The sequence below is a fragment of the Oncorhynchus gorbuscha genome, linkage group LG14 (genome assembly GCF_021184085.1).
Source record: "Oncorhynchus gorbuscha isolate QuinsamMale2020 ecotype Even-year linkage group LG14, OgorEven_v1.0, whole genome shotgun sequence".
NCBI lineage: Eukaryota > Metazoa > Chordata > Actinopteri > Salmoniformes > Salmonidae > Oncorhynchus > Oncorhynchus gorbuscha.
In genome coordinates, this window is record NC_060186.1 from 9,899,950 (window position 1) to 9,927,734 (window position 27,785).

Genomic DNA, 27,785 nt, shown 5'->3' on the forward strand with positions numbered 1-27,785 from the left:
AGTGACGTAACTGATTGAAACGTTATTTAGCATGCACCGCTAACTAAGCTAGCCGTTTCACATCCGTTACATTAGCTTATCAAAATGATGATTCAATTTTACAATAACTCAGTTTAGCCAACGCTTCAACTTGGTTAAAGTGCGATTGGCACATGTACTTTTTTAAATTTCAGTCTTGGAGGTTTCCTGACTGATTCTGCATTTGGTTAATGATTTTTGTCTACCATGAGACACAGTGTTAGAGAAGGAACTGATCAGTCTAGAGCATAAACTGAGGAGTGTCCAAAAGTAATCATATTATCAAAAGAACGTTACTCATTTTGCGTAATCCTATTTCACTTCCTCAAAATCATCAAAATCCCCAGAATGAATCTAAGATAACTCAATAAATCTGTAATTATTTTTTGCATTATAACTAAGGTGTTTGGGACAGTTTTTCTCAAGTAAAAAAAAAGTGCAATGTGTTGTTTTATGTAAACAGTGTCGTAGATGCTGGGCAGTCTCACTGTCTATGCTATTGAGTAGAGAGCAATCACCACAACTGTTCACCCCATGTTAGTGGGCAAATGGACATTTTGAAATTGAAACCCAATGTTAATTTACCTGTTATGACGCCCTGATGTTCCAAACTCCGACTTGACCAAAATTAGAAGTCAATTTTGACACTAGAATAACTGTTTCTGACTCATATTTTAAAGGGATTTGTGCCTTTTTAAAGAGAGTCACTCTTTAAGGTTAGGGCTATGGGTAAGGGAGAAGTGCATGCGTGGAGCCAGCTAACCTTCGTCATGATATCGCCTTCATGTGTAATCAGGGAATTTATATTCGCTGTGAAGGTGACAGCTGCTTATGCTTTACTTCAGTATCCTTTCCCATGCTGCTTTGAATGGGCTTCAAGATTAGATAATCAAATGCATTAAAAACACTGTCATTTAAGATATTGTATCCAACAGCAGGGCAGAGATGTGAACAGGGATTGACACTAAGAGTTGCCCTATTGTCTGCGGGAAGTGTACTTAGCAGTCGTACTAGTTGAGCCTACTCTGAGGTTGCCCCATTGGGCAGATGATTTTTTTTAAACAACCAAACTGCAAAAAATTCCAGCCTAAAGCTGAACTTTCTCGTTCCTCCACATTTTATAGTCAAGCAAGTTAAGCCTGCTCTGCGAAACATTTTTTACTGACAACTAAAATACAACGAATTCCACAACTGATCTTTCTGGTTCATCCCCTATGTGTAGGTGAAAGACTTGCAATACTGTATATAACATTTCTGCATGTAAATAGCTCATTTATATTTTCAGGCAAGTGATCATAATCTTTGAGCAACCCAAAAAAGATTCCTGACTTGTCCGACGGCCAACGTCCTTTCAAAACTTCTCATCAATCTCTGCAAACACCTTACACATCACACCAATAGGGTTAACCCACATGGTGGGAATTATACCTCATATAGTGAGGATTGCTACAATATGCACTGAGCATAAAAACATTAGGAACACATGCTTTTTCCTTGACCAAGACCGACCACGTGAATCCAGTTGAAAGTTATGATGCCTTTTTGATGGCACCTGTTAAATCCACTATAATCAGTGTAGATGAAGGGGAGGAGACAGGTTTTGAAGGGGAGGAGACAGGTTTTGAAGGGGAGGAGACAGGTTTAATAAGGATCTTTAAGCCTTGAGACATGGATTGTGCACAGTGTGTGTGTCTTTCAGAGGGTGAATGTGCAAGACAAAATATTTAAGGGCCTTTTGAACGTGGTATGGTAGTATGTGCGAGGCGCACCAGTTTCAGTGTGTCAGTATCTGTAATGCTGCTGGGTTTTTCACACTCAACAGTTTCCCGTGAGTATCAACAATGGTCCACCACTCAAAGGACATCCAGCCAACTTCACACAACTGTGAGAAACATTGGAGTCAACATGGGCCAGAATCCCTGTGGAACGCTTTCGACACTTTGTAGGGTCCATGCCCTGACGAATGGAGTCTGTTCTGAGGGCAAAAGGGGGTGCAACTCAATATTAGGAAGGTGTTCTCAATATTTTGTACACTCAGTATATATAGGTTTTTATCAATCACTTTGGCACGTTTTTCAAATATAAGTGGTATATTTACAAAACTTGAATTTCACTTTTAATGCCCGTGTTTTATGTTCAGAATCTTTGAAGAGCTCTCTCTGGTGTTGAACACATCTTCCACCACATAGTCATTAACACAAAATAATAGTTTTTGTTTACGTGAAATACCATAGTTTAGTCACAAGATGCAGACTCCTTATTTTTCCTAGAATTTCTTTTTTTTTTTTTTTTTTTTGTCTGTTTCAAATATTTTTATTAAACACACACAAGAATGGTGTATAGGTATACATGACAGGTATACAATTCTTATCTAAACATAAAAGACCATACAGGAACAACAAGACCCAGAGTTCTGGGTGCAGAACAAATAATACAAAACACGACATACAAAACAAGGACACGTAGAAAGAAAGAGGGAAGATGTCCCCCCTATCCCCCTATCCCCCATCCCCTATTCCCCCCCCCCAACTGCTTGGGTGGCAGGACCAGCACATGCTGCCCAAATGTAGATTAAAATATTACAATTGAGAGTGCGTTAAGAAGTACAAATTCACAGCGCCGACTCGTCCAAGTAGGAGAGGAAAGGCTGTCAGATTTTTATCAAATGTTGATAATTTATTGTTCAGAATATATCTAATTCTTTCTAAGTGTACAGTGTTTGCCAATTCACTGAGCCATAATTTGGTAGAGGGTGCTTCCTCCTTTTCCAAAACAACAAGATTAGTTATTTTGCCGAGATGAGACCGTACGAGATGAGTTGTTTTTGGGGGTTGGTTAATCCGTTTAGGGACTCAGATACTCCCAGGATTATCAGAAGCGGGTCTGGATCTATTGAAGTCTCCAAAACTTCAGAGAGGATCCTAAAAATTACACACCAATAACCATGCAAGCTAGAGCATAGGGCAAAGCAGTGGAGTAGTGTACCCTGCGTGGCCTGACATTTATCACATGTAGGGGATGTGTCAGGAAATATCCTATGCAGTTTAGTTTTGGAATAGTGTAATCTGTGTAATACCTTGAATTGTATGAGACGATGTCTGGAATTAATGGAGCATGTGTGGATATACTCCAAGCTCTCTTCCCAGTCTGCCACTGAGATGTCAGTCCCTAGTTCTTCCTCCCATTTTGCCTTGATGGCATCAGTAGAAGGTGTGCTAACAGATTGAAAAGCATCATATAGACGCAATATCAGTTTATCTGAGGTGGGGCATATTTATATGCATCTGTCAAACATGGAAGGTTTAGCATTCCTAAATGTTGGGAGGTGTTTTCTAACGTAGTCTCTGATTTGTAGGTATCTGAAAAAATTACTTCTGGGAAGATTATAAATTTCCCTCAGCAGCTCAAAGGAAGCAAAGGTCCCTTCTATGTATAAATCCCCTATGGTACTTATCCCCAACTCTCCCCATCGCTCAAAGGTGTTATCAAGGTTAGAAGGGGCAAAGGAGGGATTCCTGGCGACAGGGAGCATGAATGACATTGGTCTAAGCTCAAAGTGGACTTTAATTTGCTTCGAGATTCGGACTGTGCTATGTATAATAGGATTGTTACAATAAAGTGACATCTCCAGATTGACAGGCGACAAAATCACAGCCCCAATAGAGAAGGGGTGACACTCCTCACGCTCCATACTAAGCCAGCTGGGTGCCGGGAGTACGTCATCCAACAGAAACGTAACAATGCGGAGGTTAGCGGCCCAGTAATAAAATATAACATTTGAGAGAGACAATCCTCCTTCCATCTTGGATTTACAGAGGTGTTTTTTACCTATCCTGTGTGTTTTATAATCCCAGATGAAAGGATTGATTATTGAGTCCAGTTGTTTATGAAAGGATTTAGGTATGAATAGTGGGATGTTCTGATATAGGTAGAGCAGTTGTGGGAGGAAGACCATTTTAATGGCATTAATTCTTCCGAGCAGAGAAATTGGGAGAGTTCTCCAAAATAGTATGTTTGCTTTGAGGTTTTGTATCAGAGAGGGGAAATTCTCTTTAAATAGTAAGGAGTATTGTTTGGTAACTACAATTCCTAGGTAGGTCAATTTTTCTGAAGATAACTTAAATGGGAGATGTTCTAGCCAGGAGGTATTTTGCGACCGTATGGGCATTAATTCACTCTCGTTCCAATTTATTCTGTATCCCGAGAAGGTACCAAACAAATTGATCACATCAAGAATAGCTGGGATACTAGCCTGGGGTTCTGTTACATAGAGGAGGATGTCATCTGCGTATAGGGAGATCTTATTTAGAGTATATTTACTTATAGCCGTGTATTGCTACATGAGATCTAATCGTCTGAGCGAGCGGTTCGATAATTAGGGCGAAGAGCATAGGCGACAGCGCAAAACCCTGCCTTGTCCCCCCTGACAATGATTGGTTGTGGTCCTTGTAGCTCCCCTGTTGAGGTTAAATGACTGTAAGGGCGACAATGATTGGTTAGTGAGTATTCTGGCACAGGGGTTCCTATATAAAAGCTGGATCCAATTTATGAACCTATCTCCAATATTACATTTCTGTAGGACCTTGACTAGATAGGGCCACTCAACTTGGTCAAAGGCCTTTTCGGCGTCAAGAGATATGACGGCAAGGTCCACGTTGGGTAACCTCTGAGAATACATAATATTGATGAGGCGCCTGAGATTGAAGAATGAGTTTCTGTTAGGGATAAAGCCGGTCTGATCCGAATGGACCAATTTGCCAATTAAAGTGCTAAGCCTGTTAGCCAGAGTTTTTGCTAAAATCTTTTGGTCTGTATTAAGGAGAGATATTGGTCTGTATGATCCTACCTCTTCTGGATCTTTACCCTTCTTATGTATAACTGTAATGAACGCTTCGTCCAAAGTAGAAGGGAGAGATCCATCCTCATTGGCCCGAATCAACATTTTGTGCAGATAGGGGGAGAGCATGTTGCTGAATGTTTTATAGAATTCACCAGGGTATCCATCTGGGCCCGGGGTCTTGCCACTCTTTCGAGATTTAATTGTTTCTCGAATTTCATCAAGAGATATTTCCTTATTCAGGAAGTTAGAATCTTTCTGGTTCAGGGCAGGAAGATTACAGTCCTCCAAAAATGTTTGCATAATTAAGGGGTTAGGATCCGCTTTAGATGTATATAGAGTCTCATAAAACTGCCGGAATCTGTCATTGATGTCTTTGGGGGAAGAGAGTAATTCCCCAGATGCAGATTTAACCCTGTGAATCATTCGGTCACTCACATTTTTTCGAAGTTGCTTGGCGAGTAATTTGTGTGGTTTGTCACCAAACTCAAAATATTTTTGCTTGGCATAGAGAAAAGATTTAGCAATTTTAGCTGACAGAATCTGTGTTTTGGCCAAGTGGGTGGGGATTATATCCGACCTGACTGGCGCTGTGCAGGGTTAACTTTGGACAGGGCCACAGTGTCTCTGACTCCCTCTGTCTCAGTCTCCAGTATCTATACTATCCTATGTGGTGGTGTGCGGCTATGGAACCCTGACCTGTTTTACCAGAGGTGCTACCTTGTCCCAGACCTGCTGTTTCAACCCTGTCTCGCTCTCTCTCTTGTTCTCTGACCTGCTGTCTGAACCTCTGAATGCTTTGCTTTGAAAAGCCAACTGACATTTACTCCTGAGGTGTTGATCTGTTGCACCGCTCTGTTCAACCGCTCCCCTTTGAGTCGTGCCTAAGAACAGCCCTTAGCTGTGGTATATAGACCAATATTATAACAACACAGGGCAAGAACCAGATGCAGACACCGGAGGCAGATGGTTCGAGTCTCTGATATTTATTGAAAAACAAGGGGCAGGCAAGAGGCAGGCTCCAGGTCAGGCAGAAGGTCATAAACAAGATCAGAGTTCTGAAGGTACAGGGCGGCAGACAGGCTCCAGGTCAGGCAGAAGTTCATAAACAAGATCAGAGTTCTGAAGGTACAGGGCGGCAGGCAGGCTCCAGGTCAGGCAGAAGTTCATAAACAAGATCAGAGTTCTGAAGGTACAGGGCGGCAGGCAGGCTCCAGGTCAGGCAGAAGTTCATAAACAAGATCAGAGTTCTGAAGGTACAGGGCGGCAGACAGGCTCCAGGTCAGGCAGAAGTTCATAAACAAGATCAGAGTTCTGAAGGTACAGGGCGGCAGGCAGGCTCGAGGTCAGGGCAGGCTGAATTGTCAGGCAAGCGGGTATAGTGTCAGGGCAGGCAAAGGGTCAGAACTGGGAGGACTAGGAAATACAGGAGCAGGGAAAACCACGCTGGTTGACTTGACATGACAAGGCAAACTGGCAACAGACAGACAGAGACACCGGTATAAATACACAGGGAATACAGGAACAAATGGGAGACACCTGGGTGGGTGTGGAGACAAGCACAAGACAGCTTTGACAGTTCTAAAACTTCATTACTAATTGTATCACCGGAATTGTATTTTTAGGCAATAAGGTCTGAGGCAGTGTGATATATTTGTCACACCCTGATCTGTTTCACCTATCCACAGATCACAATATATATATACAAATACATTGTTTGATACAATCTTTTACCATATTTGATCAAATTGTATTTGTCACATGCACTGAATACATCAGGTGTAGACCTTAGTGAAATGCTTACTTACAAGCCCTTAACCAACAATGCAGTTTTAAGAAAATACCTAAAAAAAGTAAGAAATAAAAGTAAGAAATAATTAATTAGTTTCTTAGGCAAGTTGCAAGAATCCCATTGTCTATTCTAGGGATTCTATATGTTATTTCTATATGTACATTTTCATCTTAATCTTCTCACAATGTCGACAGAAGGGCTATCTGATGGACTCAACTGATGGCAGGACAGAGAATTTGATACAATTAGAAGACAGTTTCAGAGCAAATTCTGGCCCAGGTGAGAGAAGAGCTTTCAGGAGTCAGCCTGTGTACCAATCCTCACAAATAGATGTACTGTCCTCAGGCACGTGAAAGGTAATAGAAGTCTGATGGACACATATCCAGCCTTTTTACCTTTAGTAGCAGTAGTGATGTAACAGAGGCTAAAAAGAAAGGAGGATATGCACAGCCATAAGGACACAGCCAATGCAGACATTAAAGACAGAAATCAACCTTCTTATTAAGCCATAATAACAACAATATCAACAGGAATATTAGTTTCAGGGAGAAACTTTGGATCTTTGCTATATATATATATATATATATTATATATATTTGATATGGCTCTTTAACAGTGATGTACTGTGGCCTAATCAATGAAGTGAAAGAATACCTCTCAGACATATGACTACACTTGAGTAAATGAGTCAATGGCCATCAGGTCATTGAGGATCAGTGTGGCGGATGTGTTGTTACCTACCCTCACCACCTGGGGGCGGCCTGTCAGGAAGTCCAGGATCCAGTTGCAGAGGGAGGTGTTAAGTCCCAGGTTCCTTAGCTTAGTGATGGGATTTGAGGGCACTGTGGTGTTGAACGCTGACCTGTCAATGAATAGCATTCTCACATAGGTGTTACTTTTGTCCAGGTGGGAAAGGGCAGTGTGGAGGGCAAAAGAGATTGCATCATCTGTGGATCTGTTGGTGCAGTATGCAAATTGGGGTGGGTCTAGGGTTTCTGGGATAATGGTGTTGATGTGAGCCATGACCAGCCTTTCAAAGCACTTCATGGCTACAGACGTGAGTGCTACGGGTCGGTAGTCATTTAGGCAGGTTACCTTAGTGTTCTTGGGCACAGGGACTATGGTGGTCTGCTTGGAAAATGTTGGTATTACAGACTCAGTCAGGGGCAGGTTGAAAATGTTGGTGAAGACACTTGCCAGTTGATCAGCGCATGCTCGGAGTACACGTTCTGGTAATCTGTCTGGCCCTGCGGCCTTGTGAATGTGGACCTGTTTAAAGGTCTTACCATAATCCTTATCATAATAACAATAGCAATACATGTTACAATACCTCATGTGTGTGTGTGAATATCTCTTCAGGACACTGTGTAAAGAAATCACAGGAATAGTTAGACTCTTACAGGTGACAAACTGGGCTGCAACATTGGAAACAGCACTCAACTGATTGACAATGGCTAATTTCTTGCAATTGTTCTGCTTTATTTGAAATGTTACATGATGTTCAAATAGTTGTGGTTGGTGCAACAGGGTACATTGCCTTGTTAACCATCATTTATCAAAGGTATATCCTTAATTATTTTGTCTACCCTTTATTTAACCAGGATCAGTTTCATATCTTTTTTCAAGTGAGCCCAGTGCTTATTGTAGCAACACGTGACAAAGCTAAAGATCAGTATTCAATCAAAGTTAGAAAACAGGCTTATATGGTAGGATAAAAACAAACCTATTAACTGTGGAATGAGAAACCATACGTGATTTAATATTCAATAAGTACAACTATTATTTCATCACAAACACAGACCATTGAAAGCATGATTCCTACCATGTTAACAGTTATGGGCTAAGTGTGTGCTAACAAATTCATGCAATATCAACATTCTAGATAATAAATTATGTCAAACTCTGTGATGAAACTGTTCACAAGTTAGATATGTAGAATTGTTGCAGTGTGAAAAATAAAATGTCAACAGAGTATTTTGTATTCACTGAAAACATTGCTTTGACCATTGTGGATTTATAGGGTGTGTGTTCGTAAATTCACTCAGGAGTGCCAGAGTACGCTCTGAGTGTTCTTAAATTCAGAGCATTGTCAGATTGTCCATTGGTAAAGGCAGTCAAGCACCCAAACTAACTGACTAAAGGTGGATAGCTTGCTACCCCGCTAGCACAGTGGGCGGCAGGGTAGCCTAGTGGTCAGAGCGTTGGACTAGTAACCGGAAGGTTGTAAGTTCAAACCCCCGAGCTGACAAGGTACAAATCTGTTGTTCTACCCCTGTTCCTAGGCTGTCATTAAAATAGAAATAAAGAAATAAAACAGTGGATTTGGGATGATTCTGGCTGAGAGTTGGGGCACTTGAATGAGAGTCAGACTTGGCTGCCATCATGTGGCCCTAGTCAGTATTACTTATGGTTAGTATGCGGGGATTGAGTTCGGGCCGATTCCGGTGTGAGTTATCTGGCCCATTGGGGCTCGGGCAGATTCTGGCCCAAATGTATATATTACTTGGACTCGGGCCGATTGGGGCTACTCTCTGGCAGATGATTACATAACATTTCATTATTCATTTTTCCATATTTTTTCCCATGTGTCATCAAAAAATACAATTAACATTGAAATTCAATTCTTTAAGAGTCCTGTGTAATATTTTATTATTTTGATACTTTGTGCAAGGCAATTGATAAGAATGAAAAACCTTGTGGATGGAGCCTCCCGAGCGGCGCAGCGGTCTAAGACCCTGCATCACAGTGCAAACAGTGAGTACAGTACAGTTACAGTCTCCAATGCTCTAGAGAACATGAAAACAGCCTAAGCAGCTCTGCTAGGGCAAGTAAAATGGTCACAGTGAGGTGTTCTCTCATTTGTGTCTGGAAGTAGCTAGCAAGATAGCCAACTTCAGCCAATTAGCTTGGATGCTTGAGGTCAGAACACTCGGATCAACTCTACTCCTCGGCCAGAGCATCCAGTGTGTGCTCTGAACTCTCCAAGAGTGAAATGTGAAACGCACAATCTGACAACACTCTAAATTCATGAACGCCCAGAAGACACCCCAAAGCCCCCTTTCCATTGGCGCTTTGAAGTCAACCCAGGTTGTGTTGGCCTTGGTTTGGCTAGTTCAAATTGCGCTTCCACTGCTAGAAATGAGAAATTATGTCATGTTGCTAGTTAGCCAATATGTAACTGCAGCTGGCTTCGCTATTGTTGCTAGCTAGCAAGATTTTGAAGAATTTAATTCATCCTCACTATGCTGTAACTAACGTTACCCCATACTCCTGCCAGTGCCAGACAGACTCAGAGCCATGTACTGTATTTAGCTTGCTGACATGAGCTAGATAGCTAAACAGTTAGTGTTGTCATGAGCATAACAGGCTAGCTAGCTTAATTCCTACCTTGCTTGCCATGGCATTAGCTAGCTGCCTAACCAAGCAAACCAGAAAGGTTTGATATGATGTAGCTAGCTAGCTTTCAATACGCCTGGACAACTAAAATTCCTGCTGGCTCTCATTAGCTAGCTAGTGCCAGTGGAAACAGGGTAAAAAATATGTCACAGGTTGGTTCTGATTTATGCTATATGACTAAATATATAAGAAAGAGAAGGGGCTAAAATAAACATGTAAAAAATGTACAAATACTGTATATTGTTTTTAATGCTTCCTCTATTCATGCCCACTACTGTGCCACACTGCCAGGTGCTTCTCAGACCGGTGGTCATAAAGGAAATGAGACATTGGCCTAGGTAACCATTTCAGATGTGTTGAGACAGGGCCTTTCACACCATAACCTCGGTGTGAAAGGCCACATCTGAAATGGTTTTTGTTTTGTGTTTTAAATTCATTTTTATTTCGATAACATATTTTTTATGTTTATTTGAAATTCAGTTTAGTTTCAGTTTAGTTTTCAGACCTGATTTAGTAGATTTTATTTAGTATGAGTTTTATAAAAACATTGCTATTGCGTTTTTATTAAGTTTATTTTCAGTTGAAGTTTTAGTGTTAGGGACATAAATTTGTGGATTTTTCTCTGTTAGCTAGTGATAGTGTTGCACAAGCTAGGCCTATCTAAAACGTCGCAATCTCCTTGCAGAATTTACCCGCCAGATTCAGAAACTTTAAAACCCCATTAGAAAAAGGCTTGAAAATTCAATTTAGATTTTTGCCCAAAAGTATAAATAAAGAAATTATTAATACAACTGAACATAATTCATTTTTATTTTATTTGGTTTTGGAGTCAAAGATAATAGTTTCAGCATAGTTTTAATTTTTCAAATGGGCTTGTTCATTATTTTATTTCAGTTTACAAAATCGTTTTTGCATGATTAGTTTAGGTTTCAGTTTTAGTTTGCTATAATAACTTCTCCCACACAGACTTGATCATCATGCGGCTGGCCCGGGTTGAGTACGGGACACGTCCTTTCCAGGTCGCCCAGTGGAGGCCAGAGATCCAGCCGATGTGTTCACCGGCGGGGTGCCAGTCACCGTTCAGGCTGGCAGAGCCACAGCGACTGTACCACCACCCTCCTCCATCCAAGAAGCTGCACTTGTCCACGGCGATGTCGCCAAATAAGATGCAGGGTGAGCAGCCGTCATTGTCCTTGTCAGTTGTGCTGAAGCCAAAGCCGTTCTGGTCAATGCCTGCGTATTTCCCACGGATGGCATCACCTACGGAGAGACAGGGAGGGAGGAAGAGAGAGTACATCAGTTCTACTTCAAATTCACTCTTAATTGTATTGACTTCAAAAGCATACACCATATTAGAATATCAACACAGCATATATATCATATGACATAAAAGAGAGGCGGAGAGGTTCCATTGCTGCCACCAAATGTAAAATAATTGTTATACTGAAGTAAATAATATGACCCCTGTCACCTTGTGCTGTTGAAATGAACTGTTACCTGCGTTGCCCTTGTAGGCTCCAACGTTCAGCTTGTAGCTCTCCTTCTCCGTGCCCAGACGGAAGTCACGGTACTCAGCGAAGGCAGTGCCCCCTTCAAAGTCCCACAGGTTGACCCGCATAGTCGAACTCCGCCCCCTGCCCCCCTTGGTTAGAGCAAACACCTTACTCAGACCCAGCCAGTGGTCCTCTAGGAAACCACAGGGAAGAGAACTGAATTGAGAAGTGAAAAACATACTTAAAGAGTAAATGCACTGCATTATGGGGAACCCTCTATGATAATTTGACTTAGAAGTAAACATGAGCATTATCGACAAAAATGTATTTAAATTAGTCTAACAATGGCTCAGCAAACTACACAGTTCTCAGTATCCGTTGCTGGTGGAATATGTGGTGTTTAGAGGGACCCTTCCTTACTCTGTAAAATCCCAAAGCCTTGTTCGTATTCAGCCCACGTTTTGTTGAAAAGAACCTCTGCCCCAGTGCGCATTTGAAAGACTGTCCAGCCTCCGTCCGCCAGCATCTCACAATACACCTGTATACAATGTAAATATACTTTTGAATCAACAAATTGTTTTGTTGAAACCCTGTGGAATTCCAGTAACTCTGGCAAGCCTGGCGACACCTTCAACATTCCATAGCTTAGCTTTACTTCCCCTGTGTGGCTGTGTAACCAAATGACAACTGTAGATATAGTACCTGGCCTATATATTTAGATGTTTCCATACCATAAAGGGGGATGTGACTCCTGCAGGCTGAATGACATACACCCCACTGGTGGCTCGAGGGGAGAGAGCTTTGATCTGTGTGCAATCTGTCCCTGAAATTAGCAAACACACATGCACATACACAATAACATATTGAAAAGGGCAGGGGTCAGAGGTTAAGAATGGTTGTCTCTTGTGTTTCCAATGTAAGTTAAACAAAGAAAAAAAACTAACACTTACCTTGAACAACTAAAGGTGTTTTCTGTTCCTGTACAAAACCAGCAGATAAGTAATGGTTACTCCCATGTTTAAAGGAATAACATGTTTCTCTGTTGTTCAGTGCTGACTGACTGTATATTTACCTGAGTCTGGTCAGTGAGGCAGATGAGACAGACCACCAGTCCACAAAAAAATATCCTATTCCACATTTTGTCACAATTTTCTGAGAGAGAGATAAAGTGATTAACATTGTCAGCTTTTTTATTTTTATGGGTGGCATTGATATTACATATTGCAATTCTTTAAAATTTTAATCCCACCAAAATTCTTTTATTTTTTAAACTGAAAAGGAAATGTCTAATTCATCTAAAATCTGAGCAAACTAGTGGCAAATATCACAACATTATCACAGAGAACATGAAACCTCACCATTCCCTCTCCATTCACAACACAGTGGTCACCATACATGTACAGTTGAAATTCAGTTTGACCAAATAAGGGAAAATGGAACAGTTATAGTATATGCTTTTTGTTATGCTGCCATCATTAGACATTTCACACAGGATAAATATTATGTAAGTTATTAATGTCACAATTTTGAAACATGTATGCGTGTGATTTGTGAAGAGAAAACCTACCTTGTCCCGTGTATTCCTTTACGGTCTATGGTCGACTCCCAGTTAGTTTAAAGGTTATTCAGAGAGGGTTTCCTGTAAGCCTATTTATTTAGGCCAGGAGGGTGGATCTGTAGGTAACCATCCGTACTGCCCTCGTTCCGCCCCCTTGATCTCCTGGAAAGATCTGTATCATGTATTGCACACATGTTTCTTTACCTTTACTTTACACACAAATTGTTGTGGTCACCCTCCCTTCACATTTCTCACTGTCATTCGTGAATTATAATTCTTCAAGTTTAACCAGAGAAATGTCCATGCAGCATCTGCATGCCAACCATTTGATCTCAATCAGATTCATGGGAATATGCATTTAGATCTTTTTAGTTATGTACAGCGTGCAAATGTAGAGAATATGGTGTTAAGAAACTGTAGAATACTAGTGTTTTGTTTCAATCAAAGCACATATTTTTCCTAGTGGCACGTGTTGTTGAGTTGTTGCTGTATGAGACAAAAATGAGCCCTGTTGCTATGCTACTCACAGCCCCCCCCTCCCCTCCCCCACAGAAAACACTAAACAATCCAATATTGGAGTTTAGAGGAAATTACAAAATAAAGTTTTCCTTTTCACCCCAAATACAATTGCGGTGTTTCAAATGGTATTATTTATGCATCAGGGTTGGGTGGATTTCTTGAAAAATTGAATCAGTTACTGATTACAGATTACAAGAAAAATAATTAGTAGCATAATCCATTGGATTACGCAAAATGAGTAACGTTCTTTTGATAACCTGATTACTTTTGTACACTCGTCAGTTTATGCTCTAGACCGATCAGTTCCTTCTCTAACACTGTTCTGTGGATGCTCTTCCCTCAGATTTATCCTCAGTGTTCAACACCAATGTTCTAGATTAGAATCCTCTGTGACTCTGCTCTGCAAAAACTCTGACATGAGTAGTGCTTGCTGGAGCAGAAAGATGTCATTGGTTTTGATGCATTGAACCCATAGTGGAGGTATCAGGACTCAAAAAATGTTTTGTCCTGACACACCCTGCCACACACAGGCTCAGAGGTGACCAGATGGGCAACCCTACGAAGCAGGTTTGAGGTGTTAGCGAGGTAACTCAGCAACTCGGAATAACTGGTCTTACAAAAGTGGCTGACCTTTTAGCCAGGTCAATTTCTATTGCAACAAATCCTTCAGAAGTAGCCTGCTCTGGGGCAGGCTAACTCACAGCAAACTCCTCTTAAATATATCACATTTCACATTTAGTAATGAAAGAATGCAATTTAAACTTTACGCACAGTAACACTTTTGTATGACTTAATACAATTATTTTATAGCTAGGAGAAAGGTGCTTGTGGTTGTGCAGTGATAAACTCACCAAAATCGACCATTAACAATAAGTAATACAATAAAGACAGCACTTCTAAAATACTATTTCATACCATAGCTTGCAGAATTTGCAAGATAACTTTTTCTTTCATTTTGATTTCAGTACAAATTAAAATGTGTCACTGACTTGCCCATGGATTTATGTTTTAACATTGTCTCAATGAAGAGTTTGGTGTCTGACCAGCCATGTGCGACATGCAAGCGGAGTTACAAGCCTGCTAGAGGTCGTAGTACAGATTAAGCCTGACCTGGAACATGAAGCTAACTGAAGCTGGTTAGCTTCAGAAAACCCTGAGTAGATGTACAGTATCTTGCTTCATAGAATACCATTCTGAGCACTGGAGAGGTAGACCTCACCTACTGCTGCATGACCAGACTTTCTCCAAACCAGCTGACTTACCATCTAAAGATAGTTAATGGCAAGTTGTTTTAAGTCAACGTCCTTCAATTGTGGTCCAGGGAAAGTACTTCCTTTCTATGTATGTGTTTGCCTCCATTGTTGCTTGTGTCACTGACAGTTGTCACAAAAAGTATTTAATGTCAACTCACTGCGATACTAGACGTTTCTGTTATGCAGGTGAATGAGGACCCAAAAGCGACTTGGCGAAAACAGAGTCTTTATTCCAGTAAAGGAAATATGCAATACTCCTAGACAAATCGGAGCAGAAAACAAAACATAAAAAACTAATTCCACTCGTAGTGACGAGGACAGACTGGAGACTCGACCATAAACTGTAGGTTGCCTCGGGAAGGCACCGACCGTAGCAGACTCAGACACCTGCTCACACGCAGCATCTGAGGGAAACAAGACACGACAGGGCGAGACAAAGACACAGCACGGCGAACAATATACAAGGATCCGACAGGACAGAAACGGAAGACAAGGGGAGAAATAGGGACTCTAATCAGAGGGCAAGATAGGGAACAGGTGTGGAAAGACTAAATGAGTGAGTAGGAGAATGAGGAACAGCTGGGAGCAGGAACGGAACGATAGAGAGAGGAGAGAGAGGGAGGGAGAGAGAGAGGGATAGAAAAAGGGAACGAACCTAATAAGACCAGCAGGGGAAACGAACAGAAGGGAAAGCATAATGACAAGACAATATAAGACAAAACATGACAGTACCCCCCCACTCACCGAGCGCCTCCTGGCGCTCTCGAGGAGGGACACTGGCGGCAACGGAGGAAATCATAGATCACAAACGGTCCAGCACGTCCCGAGAAAGAACCCAACTCCTCTCCTCAGGACCGTAACGGAAAACGATAAAAAGGGAAACTAGGGTACTACTCTAAAAAAAAAAAAAATGAGACACGGGTAGAGAACTGAAAGCTTTAGAGCAAACAGGACCAAACAGGCCAGGAGAGTAACAACTAGGGACAGACTGAGACACAGCAAGGGCAGGAACAAGAACAGGAGAGATGCGGTGGCAGGGAACAGACTGAGACCCAGCAAGACCAGGAGCAGAAGCAGAAAAAAAATTACCAGACTTATTCTGCGCGCAGTCCGAACACGCAGCCACGAAACGGCGCGTGTCACGCTCCTGAGTAGGCCACCAAAAGCGCTGGCGAATAGAAGCAAGAGTACCTCGAACGCCGGGATGGCCAGCTAACTTGGCAGAGTGAGCCCACTGAAGAACAGCCAGACAAGTAGAAACAGGAACGAAAAAGAAGGTTACTAGGACAAGCGCGCGGCGACGCAGTGTGCGTGAGTGCTTGCTTAACCTGTCTCTCAATTCCCCAGACAGTCAACCCGACAACACGCCCAACAGGAAGGATCCCTCGGGAACAGTAGAAGCCACAGAAGAACTAAAGAGACGGGATAAAGCATGAGGCTTGGTGTTCTTAGTACCCGGGCAATAAGAAATAACGAACTCGAAACGAGCGAAAAACAACGCCCAACGAGCATGACGCGCATTCAGTCGTTTGGCAGAACGGATGTACTCAAGGTTCCTTTGGTCAGTCCAGACGACAAAAGGAACGGTCGCCCCCTCCAACCACTGTCGCCATTTGCCTAGGGCTAAACGGATGGCGAGCAGTTCACGGTTAGCCACATCATAGTTACGTTCCGACGGTGACAGGCGATGAGAAAAATACGCGCAAGGATGGACCCCATCGTCAGTATCGGAGCGCTGGGACAGAATGGCTCCCACGCCCACCCCGACGCGTCAACCTCGACAATAAACTGTTTAGTGACGTCAGGTGCAACAAGGATAGGAGCGGATGCAAAACGCTTCTTGAGGAGATCAGAACAACAATCATACGACCGGTGAGGAGGAAGGGAGTTGGTTCTGGACCGACTGAAGACCGTGCGCAGACCATGATATTCCTCCGGCACTCCTGTCAAATCACCAGGTTCCTCCTGTGAAGAGGGAGCAGAACAAACAGGAGAAATAGCAGACATTAAACACTTCACATGACAAGAAACGTTCCAGGAAAGGATAGAATTACTAGACCAATCAAAAGAAGGATTATGACACACAAGCCAGGGATGACCCAAAACAACAGGTGTAAAAGGTGAACAAAAAATCAAAAAAGAAATGGTCTCACTATGGTTACCAGATACAGTGAGGGTTAAAGGTAGTGTTTCACATAATATACTGGGGAGAGGACTACCATCCAAGGCAAACATGACCGTGGGCTCCCTAACTGTCTGAGAGGAATGTCATGTTCCCGAGCCCAGGCTTCGTCCATAAAACAGCCCTCCGCCCCAGAGTCTATTAATGCACTGCAGGAAGCTGCCGATCCGGTCCAGCGTAGATGGACCGGTAAGGTAGTACAGGTACTTGACGGAGAGGACCGTCTAGTAGCGCTTATCAGTCGCCCTCCGCTTACTGATGAGCTCTGGCCTTTAACTGGACATGAAATGACAAAATGACCAGCGGAACCGCAATAGAGACAGAGGCGGTTGGTGATTCTCCGTTCCCTCTCCCTCTCGAAATGCGAAATGCGAATACCCCCCAGCTGCATGGGCTCAACACCTGAGTCAGTGGGGAAAGATGGTAGTGTCGGAGAGAGGGAGACACAGTTAACGCGAGCTCTCTTCTATGAGCTCGGTGACGAAGATCTACCCGTCGTTCAATGCGAATAGCGAGTTCAATCAAAGAATCCACGCTGGATGGAACCTCCCGAGAGAGAATCTCATCATTAACCTTAGCGTGGAGTCCCTCCAGAAAACGAGCGAGCAACGCCTGCTCGTTCCAGTTACTGGAGGCAGCAAGAGTGCGAAACTCTATAGAGTAATCCGTTATGGATCGATTACCTTGACATAGGGAAGACAGGGACCAGGAAGCTTCTTTCCCAAAAACTGAACGATCAAAAACCCTTATCATCTCCTCTTTAAAGTTCAGATAATTGTTAGTACACTCAGCGCTTGCCTCCCAGATAGCTGTGCCCCACTGCCGAGCCCGACCAGTAAGGAGTGATATGCGTAGGCAATCCGAGCTCTCTCTCTTGAGTATGTGTTGGGTTGGAGAGAGAACACTATATCACACTGGGTGAGAAAGGAGCGGCACTCAGTGGGATGCCCAGAATAACATGGTGGGTTATTAACCCTAGGTTCCGGAGGCTCAGAAGACCCGGAAGTAGCTGGTGGCACGAGACGAAGACTCTGATACTGTCCTGAGAGGTCGGAGACCTGAGCGGCCAGGGTCTCAACGGCATGCCGAGCAGCAGACAATTCCTGCTCGTGTCTGCCGAGCATTGCTCCCTGGAACTCGAGAGTAGAGTAGAGAGAATCCATAGTCGCTGGGTCCATTCTTGGTCGGATCCTTCTGTTATGCAGGTGAATGAGGACCCAGTGTTTTGGGACAGAATCCTTTTTCTCAAGTCAAGGGGAAGCGACTTGGCGAAAACAGAGTCTTTATTCCAGTAAAGGAAATATGCAATACTCCTAGACAAATCGGAGCAGAAAACAAAACATAAAAAAACTAATTCCACTCGTAGTGACGAGGACAGACTGGAGACTCGACCATAAACTGTAGGTTGCCTCGGGAAGGCACCGACCGTAGCAGACTCAGACACCTGCTCACACGCAGCATCTGAGGGAAACAAGACACGACAGGGCGAGACAAAGACACAGCACGGCGAACAATATACAAGGATCCGACAGGACAGAAACGGAAGACAAGGGGAGAAATAGGGACTCTAATCAGAGGGCAAGATAGGGAACAGGTGTGGAAAGACTAAATGAGTGAGTAGGAGAATGAGGAACAGCTGGGAGCAGGAACGGAACGATAGAGAGAGGAGAGAGAGGGAGGGAGAGAGAGAGGGATAGAAAAAGGGAACGAACCTAATAAGACCAGCAGGGGGAAACGAACAGAAGGGAAAGCATAATGACAAGACAATATAAGACAAAACATGACAGTTTCTCCAACAGTCGCAAATGTCGGATTTTGGAATGTTGAATTATGACAAGAATTCACTTGCTTTGTCAAAATAATGACATTAGCTTATCAAAATGATGATTCAATTTCACAATAACCCAGTTTAGCCAACGCTTCAACTTGGTTAAAGTGCGATTGGCACATGTATTTTTCTGTGGCTCGTTAGAAAAACTAAATTTCAGTCTTGGAGGTTTCCTGACTGATTCTGCATTTGGTTAATGATTTTTGTCTACCATGAGTCACAGTGTTAGAGAAGGAACTGATCAGTCTAGAGCATAAACTGAGGAGTGTCCAAAAGTAATCATATTATCAAAAGAACGTTACTCATTTTGCGTAATCCTATTTCACTTCCTCAAAATCCTCAGAATTCCCAGAATGAATCTAAGATAACTCGATAAATCTGTAATTAGTTTTTGCATTATAACTAAGGTGTTTGGGACAGTTTTTCTCAAGTAAAAAAAAAGTGCGATGTGTTGTTTTATGTAAACAGAGTCGTAGATGCTGGGCAGTCTCACTGTCTATGCTATTGAGTAGAGAGCAATCACCACAACTGTTCACCCCATGTTATTGGCCAAATGGACATTTTGAAATTGAAACCCAACGTTAATTTACATGTTATGACGCACTGATGTTCCAAACTCCTACTTGACCAAAATTAGAAGTCAATTTTGACACTAGAATAACTGTTTCTTACTCATATTGATGCCACACAGGCCGCTTTTAAAGGGATTTGTGTCTTTTTAAAGGAAGTCACACTTTAAGGTTAGGGCTATGGGTAAGGGAGAAGTGCATGCGTGGAGCCAGCTAACGTCGTCATGATATCGCCTTCATGTGTAATCAGGGAATTTATATTCACTGTGAAGGTGACAGCTGCTTATGCTTTACTTCAGTTTCCTTTCCCATGCTGCTTTGAATGGGCTTCAAGATTAGATAATCAAATGCATTAAAAACACTGTCATTTAAGATATTGTATCCAACAGCAGGGCAGGGATGTGAACAGGGATTGACACTAAGAGTTGCCCTATTGTCTGCGGGAAGTGTATTTAGCAGTCGTACTAGTTGAGTCTACTCTGAGGTTGCCCCATTGGGCAGATGATTTTTTTTAAACAACCAAACTGCAAATAATTCCAGCCTAAAGCTGAACTTTCTCGTTCCTCCCCATTTTATAGTCAAGCAAGTTAAGCCTGCTCTGCGAAACATTTTTTACTGACAACTAAAATACAACGAATTCCACAACTGATCTTTCTGGTTCATCCCCTATGTGTAGGTGAAAGGCTTGCAATAATGTATATAACATTTCTGCATGTAAATAGCTAATCTATATTTTCGGGCAAGTGATCATAATCTTTGAGCAACCCAAAATAATTCCTGACTTGTCCGACGGCCAACGTCCTTTCAAAACGTCTCATCAATCTCTGCAAACACCTTACACATCACACCAATAGGGTTAACCCACATGGTGGGAATTATAACATGGCTCATATAGCGAGGATTGCTACAATATGCACTGAGCATCAAAACATTAGGAACACATGCTTTTTCCTTGACCAAGACCGACCATGTGAATCCAGTTGAAAGTTATGATGCCTTTTTGATGGCACCTGTTAAATCCACTATAATCAGTGTAGATGAAGGGGAGGAGACAGGTTTTGAAGGGGAGGAGACAGGTTTAATAAGGATCTTTAAGCCTTGAGACATGGATTGTGCACAGTGTGTGTGCCATTCAGAGTGAATGTGCAAGACAAAATATTTAAGGGCCTTTGAACGTGGTATGGTAGTACGTGCGAGGCGCATCAGTTTCACTGTGTCAGTATCTGTAACTCTGCTGGGTTTTTCACACTCAACAGTTTCCCGTGAGTATCAACAATGGTCCACCACTCAAAGGACATCCAGCCAACTTCACACAACTGTGAGAAGCATTGGAGTCAACATGGGCCAGAATCCCTGTGGAACGCTTTCGACACTTTGTAGGGTCCATGCCCTGACGAATGGAGTCTGTTCTGAGGGCAAAAGGGGGTGCAACTCAATATTAGAAAGGTGTTCTCAATATTTTGTACACTCAGTATATATATGTTCTTATCAATCACTTTGGCACGTTTTTCAAATATAAGTGGTATATTTACAAAACTTGAATTTCACTTTTAATGCCTGTGTTTTATGTTCAGAATCTTTGAAGAGCTCTCTCTGGTGTTGAACACATCTTCCACCACATAGTCATTAACACAAAATAATAGTTTTTGTTTATGTGAAATACCATAGTTTAGTCACAAGATGCAGGCCTCCTTATTGTTCCTAGAATTTCTAAGCAAACAGCTGGAGTCAGGGCTTTCTCCTATAGAGCTCCTCTTTTATGGAATGGTCTGCCGATCTATGTGAGATGCAGACTCTGTCTCAAACTTTAAGGCTTTACTGAAGACTTAAAGGTTACTGAAGACTTACTGAATACTCATCTCTTCAGTAAGTCCTATTATTGAGCATAGTCTGGCCGAGAGGTGCAAAGGTGAACGGCAATAAGGCACTGGAGTGATGAACCAGCCTCGCTGTCTCTGCCTGGCTGACTCTCCACTGGGATTCTCTGCCCCTGACCATTTTACGGGCGATAACTCACTGGCTCCTCTGCTCATATGGTGGGGGAGATATTTTGTGAGCTATACTTGGCCATGTCTCAGGTTAGTACATTAGTGGTCTGTTGATAACCCTTGTTGGGTCTGTGCTTTGGTAAATGGGTGGGATTATATCCAGCCTGATTGGCCCTGTTCAAGGGTAACTTTGGACGGGCCACAGTGTTCCCCAACCCACTCTGTTTCAGTCTCCAGTATCTATGCTACCCTATGTGGCGGTGGGCTCGGGTCAGTCTGTCCTATCTGCTGTACAGAGTGGTGTTAGGCATACTCCCTCTAATTCTCCTCTCTCTCTTTATGTCCCCCCTCCCCATCCCGGAGAACCTGAGCCCCAGGACCATGCCTCAGGACTACCTGGCCTGATGACTCCCGTCTGTCCCTGTCCCTAGTCCACCTAGTAGTGCTGCCAATCTAGTTCTAGTGTTTCTACCTTCGGTTATGGAACCCCAACCTGTTTTTTACCAAATGTGTTACCTTGTTCCGGACCTGCTGTTTCAACCCTGTCTCACTCTCACTTTCTCTCTTGGACCTGCTCTCTGAACCTCTGAATGCTCGGCTATGAAAAGCCAACTGACATTTACTCCTGTGGTGTTGAACTGTTTTACCTTCTAACCATTCCACTTTGCTTCGTGCCTAAGAACAGCACTTAGCAGTGGTATATTGACCTTTATAAACAGGGTGGTTCAAGCCCTGAATTCTGATTGGTATATCAGACCGTATACCAAGGGTATGACAAAACATTTATTTTTACTGCTCTAATTACATTGGTAACCAGTATTTAATAGCAATAAGGCACCTCGGGGGTTTGTGGTATATGACCAATATACCACGGCTAGGGGCTGTATCCTGGCACTCCGCCTTGCGTTGTGCATAAGAACAGCCCTTAGCCGTGGTATATTGGCCATATACCACAAACCCCTGAGATGCCTTATTGCTATTAAAACTGGTTACCAACGTAATTAGAGCATTAAACCGGGCCATCAACCGGGCCTTATTGCTTAATTATACCAAACCGCCTTACACTGTCACATCTACTCCTGCTCCTCCCCTCCGGTGTGTGACATCACCGGAACACTAACCACCGGTCCTGGGAATCATCATTACGCAAACCTGGCACTCATCATTATGCGCAACTGGTAGTCAGCATTATGATTCACACCTGGAATTCATTGTAGGTCCCTTCCCTTTGTTCACTCCTCAAGTTGGCATTATTCCTGTTCTGTTATAATCTCCACCCGGCACAGTCAGAAGAGGACTGGCCACCCCACATAACCTGGTTCCTCTCTAGGTTTCTTCCTAGGTTTTGGCCTTTCCAGGGAGTTTTTCCTAGCCACCGTGCTTCTACACCTGCATTGCTTGCTGTTTGGGGTTTTAGGCTAGGTTTCTGTACAGCACTTTGAGATATCAGCTGATGTACGAAGGGCTATATAAATACATTTTATTTGATTTGATTTGATTTTTCATGCATCTCACCACTGTTACACCGTCTTGTTTCATGTTTGTTGTTTATTAAATGTTTCACCTGCACCTTGACTCAGTGTCATTGTTACAGAATACCAACTCAAACCATGGAAGCAGCAGGCAATTAAAATCTCAGACGGTCAATGAACAGGGTTCTCTTTAATATCAACACCATGACCAGCTGGCATAACTGGGATCAGCTTTGGAGGAGGTTCTTCACAGTGTGCAACGTCTCAAACACACCCGGGAGGCGTTGCCTTCATCCAGCGGAGGATAATCTACAACCAGTCGACCCAGTGAGAAAGTACATCAGCCCATTCATCAACCCGCTCAAGTCAGCGATGCCCATGTATCCCTCCCGGATAAATAATGACGTTACACCATCCAAATGCCGTGGCTTCCTACTTCAGTGCTCACTCTAGTTTTTGCATCAGAGGGGAGCTCCCACCACCGAGAGGTACACAGTAATTTCTCTGCAGACTGGGCGAGCGTTGGAATGGTTTACGGATGTCTGGGAGAGAGGAGAGGAGGAGCTGGATTTATGAGGGTTTCGTGGCGCTGTTTAAATTTATTTTTGATAATTCTCCGGAGGACAGAGAGGAAAGTGAACGGCTACCGCATTTACGGAAGGGAATCCAGACAGCTGCTGAGTACGTGCTCACCTTTCAGACTATAGCAGCATCCAGTGGGTGGAATGAGCCAGCACTTCGCACGCTATTTAGAAGAGGTTTGTGAAGAGGTCCAGACGGAACTGGCCTGTCGAGACAGCAAACTCACCTTGGACACACTCATTGAGATGGCCTCCATCTGGATAACCTACTTCGGGAGCGCCAGTAATCTCATAATTTCTCTCTCTCCCTAAGTGAATACTCGGCATCAGAGCCAGAACCCGTGGAGGTAGGGTTCACTCGTCTCCCCGCGGCAGAGCGCTGCAGACGGATACAGCTGGGGCGCTGTCTATACTGTGGACAAGGAGGGCATGAGCTCCAGAGGTGTCCGGCATGTCCAAATCCAGGATCCACAAGAGCAGAGGGACGGTCACGTGAGACTCCAGCGCCTAGGGCAGGAGTGAATATTCCATCTTCATCACTGTCTGCTATGCCCTTTTTGGTGTCCATTATGCTGCCTAACTGTCCCTCATGTACTGTGTCAACAGCGTTAGTGGATTCCGGTACCACTGGGAACTTTATTGACCAGACCCTTGTCTCGTCTCTTAACATCAACTCATACCTGCTCTCCTCTCCTTTCCCGATTCAAGTCCTGGATAGTCGGCCTCTTGGGTCCGGAACCGTCACCCACATCACTCAACCACTCACCCTCACTGTGTAGTCCACTCATCAGGAAAACATCCACTTCTTCATCACCAGTGCACCAGTTCACAAGATCATTCTTGGCCTCCCTTGGCTTCAACGCCATAACCCTATCATTTCATGGTCGAGGTTGAGAATCACAGACTGGTCACCTGAATGCCGGAGGACCTGCTTCCCTGTCCCCTGTGGTTCCACGTCGGGTTGAGAGTCCTGTGGTTGCCCTTCAGCCCAACATCCCGGAGGTATACCAGGATCTCCAAGACCCGCGCCACCTGTCTTCCTCCTCATCGCCCCTGGGACTGCGCCATTGACCTGCTTGCTGGTGCAATACCTCCGCACAGAAGAATCTACCCTCTGTCTGTGGCTGAGACCCAGGCCATAAAGGATTACATCCAAGAGGCGCTCCAACAAGGTTGCATCCTCACGTCCACTTCCCCTGTGTCTGCTGGTTTCTTCTTTGTGGACAAGAAGGATGGAGGTTTACACACATGCCTTGACTACAGAGGACCCAATGAACTTACCACGAAGTATCAGTACCCTCTCCCTCTGGTGCCGACAGCAATCGAACAGCTCTTCGGGGCCCGGTTCTTCAGCAAACTGGACCTGCGGGGTGCTTATAATCTCATTCGGGAGGGGGATGAGTGGAAGACAGCGGTCAGCAGGATGTCTGGCCACTACGAGTACTTGGAGATGCCATTTGGCTTAGCCAATGCTCCGTCAGTGTTCCAGGCATTCATGAATGAGGTGTTCAGGGACATGCTCGGATGCCAGATGGTCGTGTATACATCCTGGTCTACTCGGCTACCCTGGAGGATCACATCATTCACGTTCACGTTCGAGCAGTCCTCTTGGCTAACCACCTGTTCGTCAATGCTGAGAAGTGTCAATTCCATCAGAAGGCTGTATCCTTCCTAGTGTACCAAATCAGCCCACAGGGAGTAAGGATGGATGACAAGAAGGTAGATGCGGTTAGGTCACGGCCAGTGCCAACCACCATAAAGGGGTTACAACGTTTTTGGGGTTTGCCAACTTCTACCGCCGCTTCATCAGGAACTTCAGCTCCATCGCCTCTGCACTCACCTCTCTCCTCAAGGGTGGGCCTCATACATTGGTGTGGAGCCCAGCAGCCAACTAGGCCTTTCGTCTCCTCAAGGGATATTTCACCTCCGCCTCATTGCTCAAACACCCAGATCCCACGATATACTTTGTGGTTGAGGTAGACATGTCAGAGGTGGGCGTGGGGGCAGTTTTGTCTCAACGACAGGGTAACCCATTGAAATTGTATCCATGTGCATTCTTCTCTTTCCCCCACAGAAACCTTCCCCCACAGAGAGGAAATACAATGTTGGCAATTGTGAGCTCCCGGCGGGGAAGTTGGCATTAGAGGAGTGGAGACACTGGCTGGAGGGTGCCAAGGAACCTTTCGTCATGCTCACCGACCATGAGTACATACGGACAGCGTGGAGACTGAATCCGCGCCAAGCCAGGTGTGCACTTTTCTTCACCAGGTTCGACTTCACGCTGACCTATCGCCCAGGTTCCAAGAACATCAAGGCTGATGCCCTGTCCTGTATCTACGATTCGGGAGAGGGTCCTGTCCAGAGTGCACCTATAATCCCATCGTCTCGAGTCGTAGGTCCAGTGGCCTGGAACACAGAGAGGGAGCCCACAACCCTGAACTGTCCTCCTGAGTGCATCTACGTTCCCACATGGATAAGGGATCGACTGCTGACCTAGGCGGTTTCAGCACTATTCTGGTGGTAGTGGATAGATTTTCTAAGTCATGTTGTTTAATACCTGGTTCATCCTCTCCACTTGCCCGTTGGACTGAGGCCGTTACCCGGGAAGTGAGGCTGACCGTGACTCTGAGCTTCTCCATGAAGGCCCTCCATACTCGTGATGTGAATTGGGGGCCACAGTCGGAGACGATGTCCTCTGGAAGGCCATAATGACGGAAGACCTGCTGGAAGAGTGCATTCAGCGACCTCAAGAGCAGTGGGGAGACCAGGAAGAGAGTAGCTGGGGAGGTTCCTGAGGAGTCACTGTCAGGACCGACATCAGTTCCGGCGCACATCAGTGTGGAGAGACACTCAAGTGAGACTCCAGCGCGCCTTCCATTGTCAAAAAGAACAGGCAGACCGCTACCGCAGTGAGACCCCTGTGTTCCGCTCTGGGGATCGAGTCTGGCTCTCTACCAGGTACCTCCCACTCTGCCTGCCCTGCAAGAAACTGAGCCCCTGATTTGTCAGGCCGTTCAAGATTCTCTGGAGGGTCAACGAGGTGACATATAGGTTACAACAGGGGGTACTGTCACGTCTACTCCTGCTCCTCCCCTGCGACGTCGCCGGAATACTAACCACCGGTCTTGGCAGTAATCACTACGCACACCTGGACCGCATTACCTCCCTTTATTATGTCCCATCCCTTTGTTCATTCCTCAGTTGGTATTGCTCCTGTTTTCATGTATCTCGCCACTGTTACGCTGTCTTGTTTCATGTCTGTTATTTTATTAAACGTTTCACCTGCACCTACTTCTCGACTCACAGCGTCATCGTTCAACAGACCTTATTGCCTAATATATATATATATATATATATATACAAATTCAGATTCCAAGATGGCGTAGCAGTAAGTTGTCCTGTCGTATCGTCTCTCTGTAAATATAGTCTCTTTTTCGTTTGAGATATTTTTAGATATTTTTTTTCTTCGCATATCTTTAAAAACATTTTGCTAAACCTAAGCTTCCAAATACTCTTCTGCAACCCGCCAATGTAGCTACTTTTCCTAAAGTAGTTATATTTACTTCGGAACCGGACCCCCTCAACTGAAGCTAGACAGCTAACTACCAGCCATGCTAGCGGTCTTCAGCTAACCGGTCATCAACTAACCTTTAGCTCGGAAAGCTCTCGCCAGTTCGAACAACGCGACGCTAACCAGAGCATAACGGACCTATTTTAAAAAATTACCCCCGGATTCCCACCACAAACGGAACATTCTTCAGCTGGATCTTCGCAACTAGCTGTCGAGCTAAACAGCAACCCTGGTTGATTACTCCTGGCTAGCGTTTCCACCCACGTAGCTTGAAGCTAGCCCGGCCAGAGCTCCTAGCATACTCCTGGGCTACAATACCTTGACTACAACCGGTCTATCGATATCACTGCATGAAGAGGAATAAACAGACTCACCCCTACCTTGTTTACCCCGGCCTGCTAATCTGTTAGCTTGTTAGCACAGGCCTGCTAACCGTCTGCATCGCCGCGTCCCAAAAACACAGTGGCCCATATGTACTCTATCTCTTCCCGATTAAAAAAAAAAGTGTTTATACCTTCCGGAAACCTGCCTCACCCAATGTGATACGGAATCGCTATTATCTTTATTTTTAGAACACACGCAAGAACCTCCAGAAGCTAACCAGCTAGCTAGCTACAAGCTATTTAGTCATTGTTAGTTTTCTTAACCTGGATAACACTCGCCAGCCCAGCCCCCCCTGCCCCATCCACCGCTGCCCCCTGGACTCTGATCACTTGGCTACATAGCTG

At 44.1% G+C, this 27,785-nt stretch overlaps 1 protein-coding gene across 1 annotated transcript; it reads right to left on the reverse strand.

The window, feature by feature from the left end:
• Positions 1-10,986: 10,986 nt before the first annotated feature.
• On the reverse strand, positions 10,987-23,743 carry LOC123995871 (angiopoietin-4-like). The gene is made up of 6 exons (XM_046299550.1): positions 23,714-23,743; positions 12,487-12,514; positions 12,268-12,359; positions 11,957-12,074; positions 11,541-11,729; positions 10,987-11,303 (listed from the first exon to the last, which is right to left on the reverse strand). The coding sequence occupies exons 1-6, from the start codon at positions 23,741-23,743 to the stop codon at positions 10,987-10,989; spliced, it is 774 nt and encodes a 257-aa protein (XP_046155506.1).
• Between the last annotated feature and the right edge of the window lie 4,042 nt (positions 23,744-27,785).

Coding starts and splice junctions, on each gene's coding strand:
- LOC123995871 (XM_046299550.1), bottom strand. CDS start 23,743: ATGGAGGCCATCTCAATGAGTGTGTCCAAG. Junction 12,515..23,713: donor TCTCAATGAGTGTGTCCAAG/GTGAGTTTGCTG, acceptor GGTTTTGTACAG/GAACAGAAAACACCTTTAGT. Junction 12,360..12,486: donor AACACCTTTAGTTGTTCAAG/GTAAGTGTTAGT, acceptor TGCTAATTTCAG/GGACAGATTGCACACAGATC.